The sequence below is a fragment of the Protobothrops mucrosquamatus genome, unplaced genomic scaffold (genome assembly GCF_001527695.2).
Source record: "Protobothrops mucrosquamatus isolate PMUCROS unplaced genomic scaffold, P.Mucros_1.0 scaffold1801, whole genome shotgun sequence".
NCBI lineage: Eukaryota > Metazoa > Chordata > Lepidosauria > Squamata > Viperidae > Protobothrops > Protobothrops mucrosquamatus.
In genome coordinates, this window is record NW_015387938.1 from 183713 (window position 1) to 202146 (window position 18434).

The 18434-nt window shown below is 38.0% G+C and overlaps 1 protein-coding gene across 1 annotated transcript in view; it reads left to right on the top strand.

The window, feature by feature from the left end:
* Positions 1–2835: 2835 nt before the first annotated feature.
* The window catches only part of E2F1 (E2F transcription factor 1), a 28450-nt gene continuing 12851 nt past the window's right edge, over positions 2836–18434 (top strand). Inside the window, exons 1-4 of the mRNA XM_029285515.1 lie at positions 2836–3063; positions 14529–14619; positions 16028–16247; positions 18259–18411. Coding sequence (XP_029141348.1) covers positions 2836–3063; positions 14529–14619; positions 16028–16247; positions 18259–18411 — 692 coding nt within the window. The remainder of the gene's footprint in view (positions 3064–14528; positions 14620–16027; positions 16248–18258; positions 18412–18434) is intronic.

Below are 18434 nucleotides of genomic sequence, written 5' to 3' on the forward strand. Positions count from 1 at the left end.
TGTTTCCCAATTTCAGATATGCTTTTTGCATAAAAGTAAAATATATCACTAAACTATCTCAACAGGAAATTGCTTTAGGGCACTGTCAGAATGCCACTTCACCATTTAGAATCTTGGATTTTTAAAAATTTGTTTTGTAATATAGGTTATCGACCTAACACACATTAGATGATACATAAAGCAACGTCATAATCTTGACCATATTTTCTGGGTGTATTTTTGAAGCCAAATGTTTATTTCCAGATAGGAATATGCTGTTATCTTTTCTTTTTCTGTCTCTGAAATTTTAGCTTAAGAAATTTGAGGTGAAACTCCACTGGATACAGTATTAGTAAAAACTAAGTTTTCAATGTACACAACAAAAAGCTAAAGTTTAAAAGACAGAAAAAGTAACAACATACTCCTATCAGGAAATAAACATTTCGTTTAAAAGATCTTCAAAAACAACCAGGAATAGACAATGTGTAAATTCCAACATGTAAGTGTCTTATGTGTCTGAATTTGAGAGAAGATATTTCTCTGATAGCGTATATATTCAATTAATAAAAAGTCCAAAGGTCCTCAATCTGGCCTCTCAAAATAAGGTTAGTGAAAGTGTCTGAACCCTGTTGCTTGTCAGTGTAAACTGTAAATTATGCTTAAATGGTCTGGCTGCCTATATACAGTACTACTCATATACATTACTTGGTATTTACACACACTATAGTTTGCAATAATCTCTTGAATATGTAAGTTAAATCTATTGAAAAATATTGCATTCAAACTTACTGTGAAAAAACTGATCTGCAATGGGCCACCTGTATTTCTTATACTGTACAAGGCATATATTTCAATGAAGTAGCAACAGACTTAGCTTTAATAGGAAATAAAATTCCCCCTTCCAAAAAGAGACTCAATTGAACTAATCGCCAACTTACTGTCCCTAGCAATAAGCATGTTTGTAGTAAAAGACACTTTTATGCATGCTCACATTCAGCATGCTGATGAAAGTTTATTTTGAGTTGATTTCAGGATGTTTATACAGTTTTCCTGATAACGATAAAGAATAGATTCGTTTTTATTATTTCCCTGTCTAGTCTATAGGTATAGCTTTGGGTAAATTAACTTGGTCCGACCTTCAGAAGTTGTGGGTACTCCACCATTGGAGGCTTTTAAAAAGGAGACTGGGCAGCCACTTGTCTGGAATGGTATAGGGCAGGGGTAGGCAACCTCGGCTCTTTTATGACTCATGGACTTCAACTCCCAGAATTCCTGAGCCAGCATAGCTGGCTCAGGAATTCTGGGAGCTGAAGTCCATGAGTCATAAAAGAGCCGAGGTTGCCTACCCCTGGTAGGGTCTCCTGCTCGAGCAAAGGATTGGACTAGAAGACATCCAAGATTCCTTCCAAGTCTGTTATTCCTTAGTGTTTTTAGCTTCCATTGCTGGCTAGGTGCTGCCACCTACCTGGGCTACACAAAGTGAATGGGAGAGGAGGAACAGAACTGAGGTGAGCGGAACAAGAATGCAGAAACGTTTTAAGCCCAAATGCACCTATTCACGATCTTGCCTTAAAAAAAAAACAAAAAACGGATGCAATGGCACGAACGCTTTCAAGTTCACACGGCACGGCAAAGATTTAACGTTCTGCGTCTCTGCTTAACAGTAAATCTTACTATTACTTACTAAATCCGGGTGGGAGGATTAATTTTGTTTAAACGCACCCTAGGTTTGAGCTACGTTGCAGGCGGTAAAACGATCAAGCGGTAATAAGTAAGCCACCACTTTCACAGGGCAAGACATACAACAACGCGCCCTTGCGAGATCGATCTCTCTCTCTCTCTCTCTCTCTCTCCCACGCCACAATAACGCCTCCCTTTCTCACATGCTCTCCGCATCTTTCCTCCGATTGGTCAGCCTCCTTCCTCTCTTCCGCAACCCGGGCCGCTGTCATTGGAAGGCTGTCAGAACGTTTGAGCCGTCACCGCTGCGCTTCGGCGGCCGCCCGATCGTAACCAACGAGAGGGCGGCGTAAGGTATCAATCTTGGAGCGCCGACCAATAAAGGGGCGACTCTCCCCTAAAGCCGAATGTTGATGTGGCCGACTCAGCCAATGGGAGCGACGATACCCTGCTCGTGTTGCTTTCGCGGCAAAAAGGATTTGGCGCGCAAACGTGTGCGAGGCCGGGACCAGCTGGGAACAATAACAGTGCCTGAGTTGAGAGCGAGCGGATCCGAGGGGATCGGCTGAACTCGCTGGTGGAAAGACGCGCGGGAAAAAAAAAAAAGCTTCAGTTGGATTTTGGCCGGGGCGGGGAGAATCTCGGAGAGAGCCGAGCGGAACAAGGCTGGGCAGCTGGGAAGTCGGCACTGGCACGGAGAGCGCGGGTGGAAGAGTGCCCTGCGATGTGCTGTTGACTGTAACCCCCACCTTTCCTTTCCTTTCCCTTCCTTTCCTCCCCATTCCCCTTCCCTCCCGAGCGGCGCCCAGACAGGACTCGCCGATGTCCTGCACTACCGCCCTGGTGCTCTCCCTCCTCGCTCTCGCCTTTCGACTTACGGCCTTGGCTGGATGCGATTCCTCTAGACACCATTTCCCGGGCTTCTGCTCTTAAAGAAGATGGGGCGTGTTCCATCCTACCAGCCTCTGCCATCCGGTGTCTCCCTCCACCGCAGCGGCCGGGACGATGGCATGAGTCCGCTGATGCGACTTTGATTCCGGGGTGGGGGGGCTCAAGACGGGGGGGGGACAGTTTTGATTTCCTGCGGTGTGTGGAGGGGGGCCAACCCAGGCTCCCCCCGCCCCCACCCTGCCTTCCTCCAAGTTCTCGGGCATGTGAGTCCCAGCGCTTTGTGCCATGTCTCTGGAGGGGCTGGAAGTAACTCAGAATGTGGCAGACCTGGAAGCCTTGCTGAGGGGAGCAGAGGCCATCCATGTGATGGAACAGCAGATCGTGATCATTTCCACTCCAGACCAGCTCCCCGCGTCCGAAGGAGAGAACGACACCGAGCTGCTGCTCTTTGCCACCCCACAGCCCGCCAGATTGGAGACCGTAACGCAGAGGCCTGCTCTGGAACGGCCACCGGTAATGCCACCGCTTTTTCCTGTAGCTGCCTTCCAGGAAACCAGGCGTTTTGCCAGCGGGCGAAACGTGCTGCTAAATGTGCAAAGTGTGCCACGCGTGTAGCATTAATATATTAGGGTGTTTATGAATGTGTGCTCGGATGGTATAGAGGGGGATTTCTTTTCATGCTAGCAGCTAGCCAAATAATGTGTAGGCCATTTGTTTAGCGCTGGGTGGGATCTGATTCTGGAGCATTTCTTGAGCAAGCTGCAGGAGGGCCGTGGTGGTGGGTGCAGAAAGATATAAACTATTCTATCAAGACAATAAAACTGCGTTGGACTAGAGATAAAGGACGTTCAATTGTAAATGAAATGAAGATTATTATTATTTTTAAATCCTATGTTGAGAATCCAGTGGTCGTAAGCCTCCCTCTTGTCTCTTGCCATGTATAAGATTGTTCTGTGTGAATCTGAGCAATGAGGGAAGAAAGGCCATTATATTAGGTAGACCTCTTTCTGAATTTCAAAGTTAGAGAATAGCAGGATATACTAGCAGTTGTATCTGTGAGCTGATATGATCGTTTTTAAAATACATATGCCTTTGTTAAGATTTTCTGGATGACTATAATTATAGGAAAGTTTTCAAATGTGTGACTGAAATAGTGCTCCTTAAACGTGGCATATGTAGCAAACTTGCAGGAAGGGCAGAGTGTTCATGAAAACATGCAAAGAAATGATTAACTAAAAGGCCTAGGCCTCAAAATGTGAAATTGTAGAACTTAATCCTGCAAAATGTTCTTCTCTAACCTACATAGTTAATATGTTTTTTAGTCTGATAGTTAAATTTCGTATTTATAATTGTTTGCAAGTTAACTGAATTATAGTTGGCCTTTCTTTAGAGAGCAATAGCCTGCAAATGTTGTTAATGAGGCAGCTTCACTTCCTGTTACAGGATGTTAAGGGCTGAGTTCTGTGCAATTTGTTCTTGCAGTAACAAAAGCAAATGTTTGGCTTTGGTTGTGCTATATGTTGCTTTCTGTAGAGCTGCATACTGCTTGATGTTATACAAAAGAGAAGGGAATTCCAAAAGCAATAAGCTTGCCATGGCATGCAGAGGAAGTAAGTGGCTTCAGCAGTGCAACTCTCATTGCTATTCTATCCCAGAATTATAAGTGTTTAAGCTGGAAAAAAAGTCTAAGGATGTTCCAGTGTTATTCACATACAAAGCTATATATTTATACACATCTTTATATAAACATATATGTATAGAAATAATGTCAACATTAACTTTTGTCTAGTGCCTTTATCAGTGGCTAATGGTGCTGTACATTTTTTTCTTTAAAACACTTTGGAAGAAAAAAACGTGAAAAACATAAGATTTAAAAACATTTGTGCATACTATTGTGCCCATAATGTATATACAAAGAAATAACCAGGTCTTTTAAGGGTGCTGGAGAGAGAAGGGTTTTATAATACTAATCATAACATGGGAGTAAGTGCCATCTGGATTTTAGATTTCTGTACCACAGACTGTCTAAATTTAAATGTGTGGATCCTTAGGGTACAGCTTCTGAGAAGTTAGACTAAACATTTCTGTTTTACTGGACCAGTACTTGCTCTATTTAAAGCTAAGCACACTCTTCATGTCTGCAGCATGCTTCGGCTATGGCCCAATGGTAGAGTGTCTTGTTTGTGTGCAGAAGGGGTCAAAGTTTAGGAAAGGAAGGAGGAAAAAGCCTACTGCTTGGAATCTTCCTGAAAGAGACAGAACTTTGACTTTATATAAGGGAACTGTTACCCCTTTGTTGAAATGATGAGAACTACAGTATATTGCAAGCCTCATCAAAGATGCTGGTGAGGAGTTAGAGCTCTTGTTTGTAATTGAAATGAAAGAATGATGTGAAAAAAAATCTGCTTGGCCCTAAAGTTGCCTTGTTTTAAAAATGTTATTGGGCAACCTAGCTCATTTCAGTCATATTCTTCCACATATTATGGTGATGGAGAAAAGGGACTGTGTGCACTAATTCTGTCTTTAGCACCCACATGTTTATTATATTTGCAATGGAGTCAGCTATATGCACGTGCAAACATGGCACTAAATATGTAATGTAAGGTATGAGATTAGGGCTTCTGATAACATACTGTAGCAGAGTGATATATGTGTACATATGTATGCATCTTTCACAGATATGATTGTATTCTGAATATGGATGCAAACCCTTCAGAATTATGTTTAACCCCTACTGTCCCTGTCTGTACATTTTAATTTTATTTATAAAACTGGTTCTAGTCCTATTGTTTGTTTTATTTTGTTAGCTGCTTTGAGCTTCTGTTGATTAGAAATATGAGCTGTACCTTGAATTTATAAATAAGTGTGCAGGGTAAAACTGGCACAATGCTATCTCTTGCTCTTCCATGGATTGGTAGACAAATGGAGAATGACAGAAAAGATTTCAAATGAATTTTATTAAGTTATTTTATACAAAACAAAATCATTTCAGCAGATCAATTTGCTTCCTGAAAAATGTACAATCTAATTTTCCTCTATTAACTATGTAAATATCATTTTTCTGCCTTTCATAAAAGAATGTCAATAGCTTCCAAATGATACATTGTGGACATTTGATTTAAGTAATATTGCTTCTGTTTCCATGTCTCTGTATTAAGAAATACTGCTCCTGTTGAACTTTGGCTCATTGTGTAGATCAGTGTTTCTCAACCTTGACAATTTTAAGGCATGTGGACTTCAACTCCCAGAATTCCACAGCCAGCATTGCTGGCTGTGGAATTCTGGGAGTTGAAGTCCACATGCCTTAAAATTGTCAAGGTTGAGAAACACTGGTGTAGATGGTAAAATGACATCTTTCCAAAGAAGAAAATGGAAACTCTTCTATAGCTCCTTTCCTTGCTTTCTCAATCAAGCTATTTAGCATTATGCAAACTTGCATTCGTTATTCTGTTAGAACTATCATTTGCTGTATTGCTTGAGATTCTATTCCTAATGGTCCACTGCTGGAGAACTCAAGCTCTTGGAGTTTCCTTGTGCAAGAGTTTGATGGACCAGTGTAGCAAACATTGTTACTCTTTCTCAGCAGGCAGAACAAGGGAGGTGATGCTCCCAATGTTTTTTTGCTAGCTTGACACCCTCCTCCCACAGAGGCCCTTTCTGTCAAGGAACGTACAGTAGATGGAAGCTTTACAGTTGGTTCTTTGTTTTAACTGTGGGGTCTGCTGTTTGGGTCAAGAATCTATAATGAACTTTCACTCTGTTGTCTCATGGGATGCCTGTTATTCAGAGAAGGATTGAAAATATCTGATTTACCCATCATGTAAGCCATTGAGTGGGCTTGAGGGCTTGACCTATAAGGAATGGAGGATGCCGATGTCTAGAACATTATTTACTTGACTCTATGGCTGACAAGAAATCATATGGAGAATAAGAAAGGAAGTTCTCTTTTTAAAAAAAAAGTATTTCTGGATTAAATATGGAAAAATGTTTCTTATTCTAAAGTATTCGTTTAAAGTTTTGGCATCTTAATATTGGCTTTTTAGATAAAGAATGTTCCTTTTCTTAAATGTTTTCTTTACATTAATAGATATATGTAAAATCTCACCCATGTTTCTCCTTTAAAATGGACCTGCAGTAGAGTTTAGCATGGCTTTACTGATTGTTTGACATAGTTTTCTGCTACTTTGAGCTCAGCATGGCTCAAAAACTGGAGATGCCAGGTTATGTAACAGCAGAGCCAAATGTACACTGAACCCTCTCAAATCCAGATTCTGAATCTTTATTATTCAGTTTACCCTTGATATTTTCAATCGGTTTAGTAATGTGTAATCACTCATTCACGTAATTTTGGAGGGTTCGGACATTGATTTTTATGTATAAAAAGAGTAGTAGTAGTAGTTAGTAGTAGTAGTAATGATAAAGTTGGAAGGGACCTTGGAGGTCAGCTAGTCCAACTCCCTGCTCAGGCAGGAAACCCTACACCATTTCAGACAAATGGCTGTCCAGTCTCTTCTTAAAAACTTCCAGTGTTGGAGCATTCACAGCTTCTGGAGGCAGGTTGTTCCACTGATTAATTGTTCTGTCAGAAAATTTCTCCTTAGTTCTAGGTTGCTTCTCTCTTTGGTTAGTTTCCATCTGTTGCTTCTTGTCTTGCCTTCAGGTGCTTTGGAGAATAGCTTGACTCCCTCTTCTTTGTGGCAACCCCTGAGATATTAGAACACTGCTATCATGTCCCCCCTCGTCCTTCTCTTCATTAAACTAGACATACCCAATTCCAGCAACGGTTCCTTATATGCTTTAGCCTGCAGTCCCCTAATCATCTTTGTTGCTCTTTTCTGTATGTTTCTAGAGCAGGGGTGTCAAACTGCCGGCCCGTGGGCCGGTTGCATCATATCAAAGCCGCGCCCACCCCATTGCCAGCAATGCAAAAAGAGTCATGATACATTGCGACACGTCGCATGACGTGGTGAGTTTGACACCCGTGTTCTAAGTCTCAACATCTTTTTTACATCTTGGTGACCAAAATTGAATGCAGTATTCCAAGTGTGGCCTTACCAAGGCATTGTAAAGTGGTAATTGGTACACTTTTGTACATCTTTTGATAGAACAAGGGGATATTCTACTGGAAGCATCCAATCAAACACCACTCAACAACTCTTTCCTTATGGCGGGATAAATAGAGCCATAGTTCTACATTCAAGGCTTACCTGGGATTAAGGATACAGTACATGTCTCCTGATTTGTTGAATGGATGTTCATCGGGTGAAACATATCCTTTTTAGCAAGACTAGCCACAGTTCAATAGGGCATGAGATTATTCTCATAACCGGTGCATTTTTGGCCATTGTAATTCCTTTAAAATGAAGATATTTATGTCTTTTTCTATATTTCTCACTAGCTGTACCCGGCCACGTGTTGCTGTGGCTCAGTCTGGTTAAATGGAAAAGAAAGAAAAGAAAAAGTGCATGTTTGTAATATGTTTAATTTCACAATGCTTGTGGGTATACAATATTTTTTGTTGTTCCATTGTCTGTGCAGATATAGAGATTGTCTGGTTTGCCGACTCTAGAACACGCAACATATAATTGTCCATGTGAGAAGCAATCTGTGTCTAGATCTAAACCGCACAATTCTAAAGATTGGCCCTTTTTTGTTTTTACCTGACACAGGTGTGACATCTATATAATAGTAGGTATATAAAAACACGCGCGTATTCGAATGCCACGTTGTGTCAAAATTTCAAAGCAATCGGTGAAGAATTTTCGGAGATTTAAGATTTTGAACAAACAAACATTTACATTTTTATTTATATAGATAGATTTCTTTGCAGTGATGATGCAGTGCTTGTATTTTTCACACAGATCTACTACTGTTTTGTGCTGGTAGAAATGCCATGCCTCCTGCAAGCTAGGAAGAGAGAAGCTGGGTGCAACATTTTATGACATAAATGTGACAGGAAAAGACAAGCTCATAGACAGATTGTTCACATTAAACAGTAATACTTCTCATGATTAAATTAAAAATTATTGTCTTATTCGTTATATAGTTCGTTAACCATATTCGCTAGTTTCAAGCCTCACCCCCATTCAAAAAGCATTCTTGGCATCAGTTTTCCAGTATCCGTATCTATTCTGCAGATCCAAACTGGTTTAATTACTGCAGCTTTTCACCCAGGGCCTCTAGAAATTCTGGTTTTATGATGATGTGAAGTGTTTTTAATTTATGCTGGGTTCATGATTCCTTTTATTGTGGGAACTGCCTGTTTTCTAAGGTTTCATTCAGACATGTGTATAATTACTCCCTGAAGTATTTTTGTCATGCTTTGAGAGCCTCTGAAATAATTCTAATATATTGTGAAAAATATCTACCAGTCAGCTGTATAAGAATACATTTTATTAATTAATTTTAAATCAAACCAATTTGCCCAGTTTATCAATTGTTGTCTCTTATTTTAGCTGCCTGACTTGCTAGGATTTCAGGTGTGTTACAAACAAAGCAAGTAGATATAGATATTCAAAGGGCTGAAGGCTGTCCTCACAGCTGGGATGGGTGAGACTTAGTTTCACAACTTACCTTTTTCATTAAGATACTTCTATAATACTCTATATTGTAAAATGAAGCCAATTTTGCAATCTAAAATGATAGAAACTGGGTTCAATCCCAGCAATACCAATTAGAATTTCAATGCCAGTTCAGGGAAATAATTTTCATCTTTCTCTCTTACCAATTCTTTTAAGAACAGTTAGTATTAACCATTCAGTTGTGTCTGACTCTTCATGACTTTATAGGGAAGTGCTCTCCATGCTATCTGCCAAGCACAGCTTCTTTCAGTTGTTGGATGTTCATCTTTGTACCAACTTTGATGGTATCAAGTTCTTTGCTTGCCCATTCTTCTTGCTCCACTAACCCTTCCTAGTATTATTGAGTTCTCCAATGAAGTTGCATGCGTGACATGGCTAAAGTAAATCAGACATAGTCTTGTGATTTTGGCTTCTAGTGAGATGTCTAGTTCTATGCGATTTAGCACCTCTCAGTTGGTAGTTCTGGTTTTCCATGGTAAACACAATAATTTATGCCAGCATCACAGTTCAGAGGCATCAATTCTTCAATCAGCCATTCTTGGTGTCTAACTCTCACACCCATACATCATAATAGGAAAGACTATTGCTTTAACTAGCCTCCTTTTTGTATTTACTGTGTATCACTGTCTCTGCTTTTCCAGATCTGTGTTTCATGTTAACCATTGCCATGTGGCCTAAGGTTATCCTACATTTGATTTCAGGTATAGGACTGTCATCTTGAACAATTTTTGATCCAAGGAAGATAAATTTTCAAACTACTTCAATTTCCAACTTGTTGATTTTAAACATCTCATGTCCATCTTTTTAAAGAATATCTTTAAAAATAGAAACAAATGATGGTTGGGATATGAAGATAGGGCAAAAGACAATGACACTACTTTAAAATTCTGAAATTAAGAGTAGGCACTTTATCTTCATCATCTTACTTCATTTTAATATAAGCTTTAAATACATTTCATGTGCCCAGATAATGTCTTTAAGACAGTAGGACAATGCAAACAAAAGAGAAGAAAGTATAGAACAATAGCAGTGTTCCTAGATTGAACATTTTGATTGGTGTCATTGGTCAAGAGACTAAGTCAGCAGTAAAAAAGAATAATGCATATTCCCAGTGCTTACTCACTGTTAAGTTCATAGACACTTAGCAAGCTTTGAGAACTGAATAGGAAGAAATTCAAACAATGAGGCCAATCTTAGCTGAGCTCCATCTGAGAGACCTGATCTCTTCAGTGTGTCTTAAATGGCAAGGAATGATCCAATGAAATTGAGGATGCAGAGAGGGAAATTCAAGGGCAAAAGAACAAAAAGGAAGAAAATAAGAAATTAGATTGTTCTTTTCTAAAACCATGGGTGGCCATGAATAAAGCAAGGGAACAATGAAAAGAGAAGTTTATTCTTAAAGTTACAGAAGCAAGACTAACAAACAGTATAACAAAATGTAACAGAAATAGAAATACAAAATTTCCATAACACACGCTGTCTGTACTATACTGTGATGATCAGGCTATATTTTAAAAATATTATTATCTGGCAGGCTTGTTAAATATACCTACCTCTTCTATACAGTGAGTATGTATTAAAGAGATTTGCTTTTCTATAGAAGCAAAGATGTCTTTAGAGAACAGTATCTCCAGCTGGTGATTGCTCTGTTGGCCATGTGTTGTGGTTATTGCAGATACTGGCTTATAATGTACTTACCTAGTTGAATGATTCAGAAGAATCATTCAAGAGACCTTTATGGGAAACTCTATAAGCAAGAAAAAATAAGAGAGTTTGGAAGTGTAGACAGATAATTTGTGTCTATAGGCATCAAACTCCATTTAATTTCAATATACCAGTTTATCAACAATTTGTTGCTTTCCTGAATTGTCCCAGCCTTGGGTCCGTCTTCTCCTTTCCTCTATTACCTGGATCAAGGATTTCCCTTTCCCCCCCTATCTTGGTACATACCTATTAAAGATTATCCATGTCTAATTATGTTAGCTAGTAATTTCTTGTAATTGTCATAGGAAAACATAAAAGTATCTTGCAACAATATAGTAATTATGGAAACTGAAAAGTTAACAGGAAAGAATAAGGTGATTATATCCTAGGCTGTTATTTTCATTGAGAAAACTTCCATTAATTGAGATGTAATGCATTGAAACAAGCCAGGAACTGTGTTTTACAAAGCATCTGCAACTCTTGCTGTGCTTCCTCAGAAAGAGCAGGTTCACACTCCCAAGAGCCTCCCGGAATCCTGGCTCTTGCTCAAGGAACAGGTAGACGCAGTGTTTCTCAACCTTGACAATTTTAAGGCATGTGGACTTCAACTCCCAGAATTCCACAGCCAGCAATGGAATTCTGGGAGTTGAAGTCCATATGCCTTAAAATTGTCAAGGTTGAGAAACACTGAGGTAGAGCCAGGGGAGCCCTTTGTCCAGCTTCTTCAGCTGGTGTGCCAATTGCAGCCTTAGCTTCAGTAGTAATCACCAATGCAGTTTAAAAGTACAAAGATAAGAAACTAATACAAACAAATAAGAAAAGTACAGAAAAAAGTGCAGAGAGGAAAAAAGGGGGGAAAGGAAGACAAACATATAAAAACAAAAGACTTTTCCCCCTCATCAATGTAAGTACAAAGAATTTCAGTAACCTATCACATTCTTCTCATTTCAACCTAGAATCTCTTCATCCCATATCTTACCCTTAACTCTTAGCAAATTTATATATTTAAATCTGTATATTATATATATATATGTATGTATGTATGTATGTATGTATGTATGTATGTATGTATGTATGTGTATATATATATATATATATATATATATATATATATATATATTAGCAAATTTAATATATATTAACCTTCAACAAGTAATTTTTTATATTCCTTCCATTTTACACAATAACTTACTCTCTTTTCTAGAAATACAAATATCTTCTCCCCATGTCTTCTAGCTATAAAATCTTTAAAGCTTTATCATTCAAACTTAATCAGAAAAGATTTCATTAAGAACTACCAGAAACACCAACATACTGAAATGTAATCCCATCAAATATTGTGCCACTGATACATTTCTTATCTTATCTTCCTCCTTTTAGAAACTGCTTTACAAGTTTAACATTTTCCTTCAGTTTTAATACCATAGCCGATAACTTTCTCTAACAATACAAGAAAAAAAATATTTTCCCATAACTTTATCTTATCTTTGTCACATCTTTAAAGCTTCATCATTCCGTCTTGTTCAAATATCCACTAAAAGCTGCTAGAAAAAAACCATATACATTTTAATCTTAGCTGAACGAGCCAACTTTTTAAATCTTGTTATTTTTAAAAATCTTGATGTTTATGCCTTTTAAATAGTGTCCCAGAAATTGGTTTCCTTTCATTCTCTCTTTTATCTTTTCTCAGGAACTCTTTCATAGGTATAACACATCTCTTTTGTAAGTTCAAAATAAAGTGTCCAAATCGCTCTTCTGAACTGAAATCTAAGTCACTCTTCTGATTTATTATTTATGTGTCCCTTTAGCTCCTAAAATATAACTACTTTCATTTTTAATCCTTTATGTAACATTCTTGTCAATGTCATTCTTGTATCCTGTCAATGTTAAATCCATATCCAAAGCAGCCTGATTCTGAGTTGTTTCTTTTTTGTCTTCTCTTTTGAACCCACTTTTAATAGAAATGGACAATCTTAAAAGAAAGTTGTACATTGTTGCAAAATATCCTTGAATTCTTCCAGAGTTAAAGTACTTTTCTCCATTCTATATTAGTGGGTCTCCTCACTTGGACTGAATATTCTAAGGACAGTGATGCTTACATCATTTGCAAATTAGATTTAATCTACAATTAATTAGCTCTACACAGGGATGCATTTTAAGACCATCTAAAAACTTCAGTTGTCCCAGCATGCAATGGCCTGCTTGCTTCCTGTCCAGTCACGTTCCTGCAGCACTCATTGCCAGGAAATTCAAAATGTTAATTGCTGCCTTTAAAACAGCAGTCCCCAACCTTTCCAGCTCTGCAGGCCAGCGGGGGCTGGGGGCAGTGACGACATGGGGGGGGAGAGAGGGGATGGTTCTGCACAAGCGGCATGCATGTGTGCAAGTGTACAAAGCTCTATTTGTGCAAATGAAGCTTTGTGCGTGAACACACATGCCCAGCACTTGTGCAAATGTAGTTTTGCCTGCCACTTGTGTGGTCCAGTTCCAAGCAGACTGCGGCCTCTGGGTTGGGGACACCTGCTTTAAAGCACAAATGCCTTCCACCCTGCTTATCTAAGACATTGCCTTTCCTCTATGAATTCTGTTTATCTGACCTGGATGGCTAGGGATTGTCTACCATGTGTATTCCCCAACTAGAATGTGCTATGGGAGGTGGTTTGATGGTGGATGTTCTTGGTGGCAGCTTGTCTCCTATGGAACATCATTTTCCTTAAGAAGAGAATGATCCTGGGGCAAACTAAAGTGAGATGGGGGTCTGCCCCAGATGCTAAGAGGGGATGCTAAGAGAGGAGATTATCCAGAAGGATAGCAGCTGGTATAGAGTTGGTCACTGCTGCCGTTGTGCTGGTCAGCTGTTTGGCAGTCAGTGATGTGGCAGCAATGACAGAGATAGAATCAGTAGCAGTTCCAGAAACTCAAGGTACTATTTGATGAGTGGAAATAGTTGCTCTGGGTGTCAGATGTGTTAGATACACCCCTGGAATGGCCCCCACTCTCTTGGCCTTGTAGAGGCTATTAAAGTGACTGGATAATATAAGTTAATATTCATAGGCAATCGTTATGATAGTTATCTAAATTTATAATCCAACCACCAAAGCAAAAGAGGAGGGATTCTGGTCAGAGTTTTATCATCAAGTTCAATCTGAAACTGATAGAACAGCAAGCAAGATGATCAACTTGTAGCTGGAGATTGGAAAACCAAAGTTGCTGCTAATTTTTGCCCTTTTAAAATTGAGGAAATGAACATATTTTAAATACATTTATCAAAAATGCAACAGTTAATTCAAATGTAATAATTAATTTTCCTCAAACCCATTTTTAAATATTTTATCTAATCCCATATTTTTGCAGTGTGGTGCTCCTCATTCCATCCATCCATCCATCCATCCATCCATCCATCCATCCATCCATCCATCCATCCATCCATCTATCTATCTATCTATCTATCTATCTATCTATCTATCTATCTATCTATCTATCTATCTATCTATCTTATTAATTTTATTTATTTATCAAATTTATTTGTCACCCATCTCACAGTTCAGGCAACTCTGAATGGCTTACATTTAAAGGCAGTCCTTGCTCAGTAAAAGTAAGATGTGTAGATATGCTCCTAGTTTTACATGATTGCTTCTTGTTTCATTAGAGTTTAAATGGTGCAGTTATTTACAAATCTCACTTGTTTTCCAGGTAAAACGGAAGCTGAATTTGGAGACTGACCATCAGTACATTGCAGAGAACGTTCAGGTGGCTCGAGGAAAAGCAAAAAATCCTATAAAAGGTACCAGTATATAGATGGGAACTCTGGTGCTTTAAAATAATAATAATAATAATAATAATAATAATAATAATAATAATAATAATAATAATAATAATAATAATAATAATAATAATAATAATAATAATAATAATAAAGTTGGAAGGGACCTTGGAGGTCATCTAGTCCAACCCCCTGCTCAGGCAGGAAACCCTACACCATTTCAGACAAATGGCTGTCCAGTCTCTTCTTAAAAANTTTTTTTAATCTATTGGCAGTCCCAAACAAAATCTGCTCACTATTGTGCCTGCAGTATGCAGATAAAGAGGATCTGCCATAGGAGCAAATAGTGATTTATAATAATAATAATAATAATAATAATAATAATAATAATAATAATAATAATAATAATAATAATAATAATAATAATAATAATAATAATAATAATAATAATAATTTGGAAGGGACCTTGGAGGTCATCTAGTCCAACCCCCTGCTCAGGCAGGAAACCCTACACCATTTCGGACAAATGGCTGTCCAGTCTCTTCTTAAAAACTTCCAGTGTTGGAGCATTCACCGCTTCTGGAGGCAGGTTGTTCCTCTGGTTAATTGTTAATTTCTGCAGCTACTTCAAGAATCCTTGTCCTAGTGGCTAAATAATGCCAGATTCTCAATACAATTATTGAGATACACTGAAATTGAACCAGTGAAATCTCAGAAATGACTGCTGCTACTGGGACATGGAGTATTGATGCTTCTTCGGGCTCTCTATGCTTTTGAATTCATGAGGGAAATGGCTTTTATTTATGAAATGACATATATTACGCAAAGTTGCTTTTTGGGTTTCAAAATGTAGCACCCTAAAAATCTGAGCTTTCATTTTTTACAAAAAGGTTAATTTCCTTGAAACACAGGCATTTGATTTAATTCATGGCTGTGGCGAAAGTCTCATCTCAGTTCACAGTTGGGTTTGGCAAATGATACTATCTTACTCCACAATTGCCATTTATTTATTTGTTTATTTATTAAATTTATATGCTGCCCATCTCACACTTCAAGGAAACCGAACGGTTTACAATGTTCAACCATCCAAAACATCTGACCAGATTCAATTCCTTTGGTGGTATAATCCATTTTTCATATCCCCACAATGTATCTTGGAAACATACTTGGTCAGTGTGGGAAAGGTGAGTGGTGTTTCGTTCTCTCTTTCTATTTCTAAGGTAGTCATTGCAGCTTTCAGGCTAGATGAGACAGAGAGAATGATAGAAACTCTTAAATTCTGAGCCAGAGGATGCCTATCTCCAACAACATTGCTTGCTTTCTTGTCAAATGAATATGCAAGCTGAGCAAATTGATGGTTTAAGTTTGGAATTTATTTAAGAATTGTAGCTGCTTTGCTAGTTGTAATTAAGCCCTGATTCATCCCCAGGTTTAAAGTCTCCTGGCGAGAAATCCCGCTATGAAACTTCTCTCAACTTGACCACCAAGCGCTTCTTAGAACTATTGAGTCAATCTCCTGATGGTGTTGTGGATCTCAACTGGGCTGCTGAAGTACTAAAGGTGCAGAAGAGGCGTATCTATGACATAACGAATGTCCTGGAAGGCATCCAGCTCATCACCAAGAAATCCAAAAACCATATCCAATGGCTGTAAGTAGAATGTCACCTGTCTATCTCCAAGCTTTTAGTTCTGAAGATGTTCTAATTAGTTCTGATAAATGTTGGTTTGGCTCCATTATATTGTAATCCATTCATAAGTAGAGCACTGTTTGTAGTTACATATTAAGTTGTTACAGTTTCCATTTATGTTATTGGTATATGTGATTTTATAAATAGATTCTTAAATAGATTCTTTGTATGTCGGTACCTATATCTGTTTTCAATCAAGAGAACTAGAACATGATGATCTGAATTATCCTAAATCAAAATTACATAGTATTGTATATGTGTATAAGAGTACTCTGTTATAATCTTAGATACTTCTGCGCATTTGTGCATTTTCTGGAAGTATACTCAAAAGAACATTTATCATTTGTCTTTTAATTTACCTTAAAGCAATACTGCAGGAAAGAAATTTACCGCAAGGGGAAAAAATCACATTAATAACATTAGACCAGTGAGAATATCATGAATAAAAGTTCATTAATCTGTGCTCAGTTTAGTTAAAAGTGAGATAATAATGGTATATGAAAATTTGATCAGTTGTGTAAATAATTTTAACCCATCAGTTTTTCCATCAACATATAATTATTGCTTATTGTAAACTTATGTTCTGGGAATTTAGTATAATTTGCTGCTTATTATCAGATAGAAATAAATACTGTTAAACATGAAAACTGAAGCTTTATGGGTTGGTGGACTACTCTGTAATGGCAATAATCCATTCTTGAAAATGACAACATTATTTTTTCCACAGTGTTCATACTGTTGGTACCTTGGCTTATAGATGAGAGAGGTGCTGACAGACTCAGGGAACTTTTAAGTTTGCAGATGCCCAAGAAAACTGGTCACTGACCATATGATGTAATGGTTAAAATATTGGACTACAACTAAAGAGTACTCTTATAAGCCATGGAAGCTCACTGAATTACTTTGGTCGGACATTATCTCTTACCCCAGTTTTGTTGTTATGAAGAAAAGTTGGTAGAAGGAATGGAATACTATAATGAGATCCTGAAAAAAAAGTCAGAATATAATTCTAATTAATAAATGAGAAGTGAGCATGCTTGGTGACCACCAAATGTGGATGAGAAGAGAATGGAATAATTAAGATGGGAAAGAAATGACTTTAGGCAAATTCCTGAAGCTTCCTAGTGATATTATACACTACCAGTTCCAGAACAATTTAAAGACAGGAAATAAGCATATAGAGGCCAGGGCTCAAATACTATAAAAACTCTCAAGATTCATTAGGCATGGTCAATAGGAAGAGGATTGTTGCTTGGTTCACTAATTTCCAGGCATTTTTCACAGAAAGGTCCCTAAGCAGGTCCACTGCAAAGATCAATCTGGTATAATTGAGGAACTGAATTACATTAATTCAAACATGAGATTATTAAAACAAGGATCACTTGATCCAGAAAAAATTAAACACTTTTCATTACTGTGACACTTGGGTCTTCAGTTACAAAATGCATTGCTTGGAGTTATTCCTTAATCCATTTGCTGTTTTGAAGGAACTCAGAATTATCCAGAACTACCTGTCTTCCTAATTCATAGGCTCGAACTGCCCCTCAACAATATTTCAGTCTTCTTAGGATTCAGTTACAGTTTTTTTGGTTTCCATCCAGCCACTACTCTCCTAGAACATCTCCTGCATAACGTCATATGCCTATTGATGATAAATAAATGATAAATCTAGAATTATTTCTCCCAATGGCTTTATATAGATATTAAAGATTATAGGGGACAACATGGAATCCTATAGCAGGCATAGGATTAGAATACTATGGGGCAAGAATATTTTCCCCATGTAATTTGTTGAACTTTTCATTTAAAAAATAACTAATTTACTTAATTGAGCATTCATCTGTCCTCTGTTGTGCTATTCTGACGATGTGGAAGCACACACAATGCAGTTTACTTCTCATCTGCCTTAATGCTAAGAGTTGCCAAGTTATTAGTCACAAAGTATTTCATCTTGTCTTATTCTGTTTTCTAGGGGGAACCGGTCTGCTGTGGGGGGCACCAATAAGAATCAAGCATTAATGAAGGAACTCCAGGATCTTCAAGCAGCAGAACAGCATCTGGACAGCCTCATCCAGATGTGCACTACTCAATTCAAGATCCTTACTGAGGAACCTGAAAACAAGGCATATCCTTCTCTTCAAGATGAAT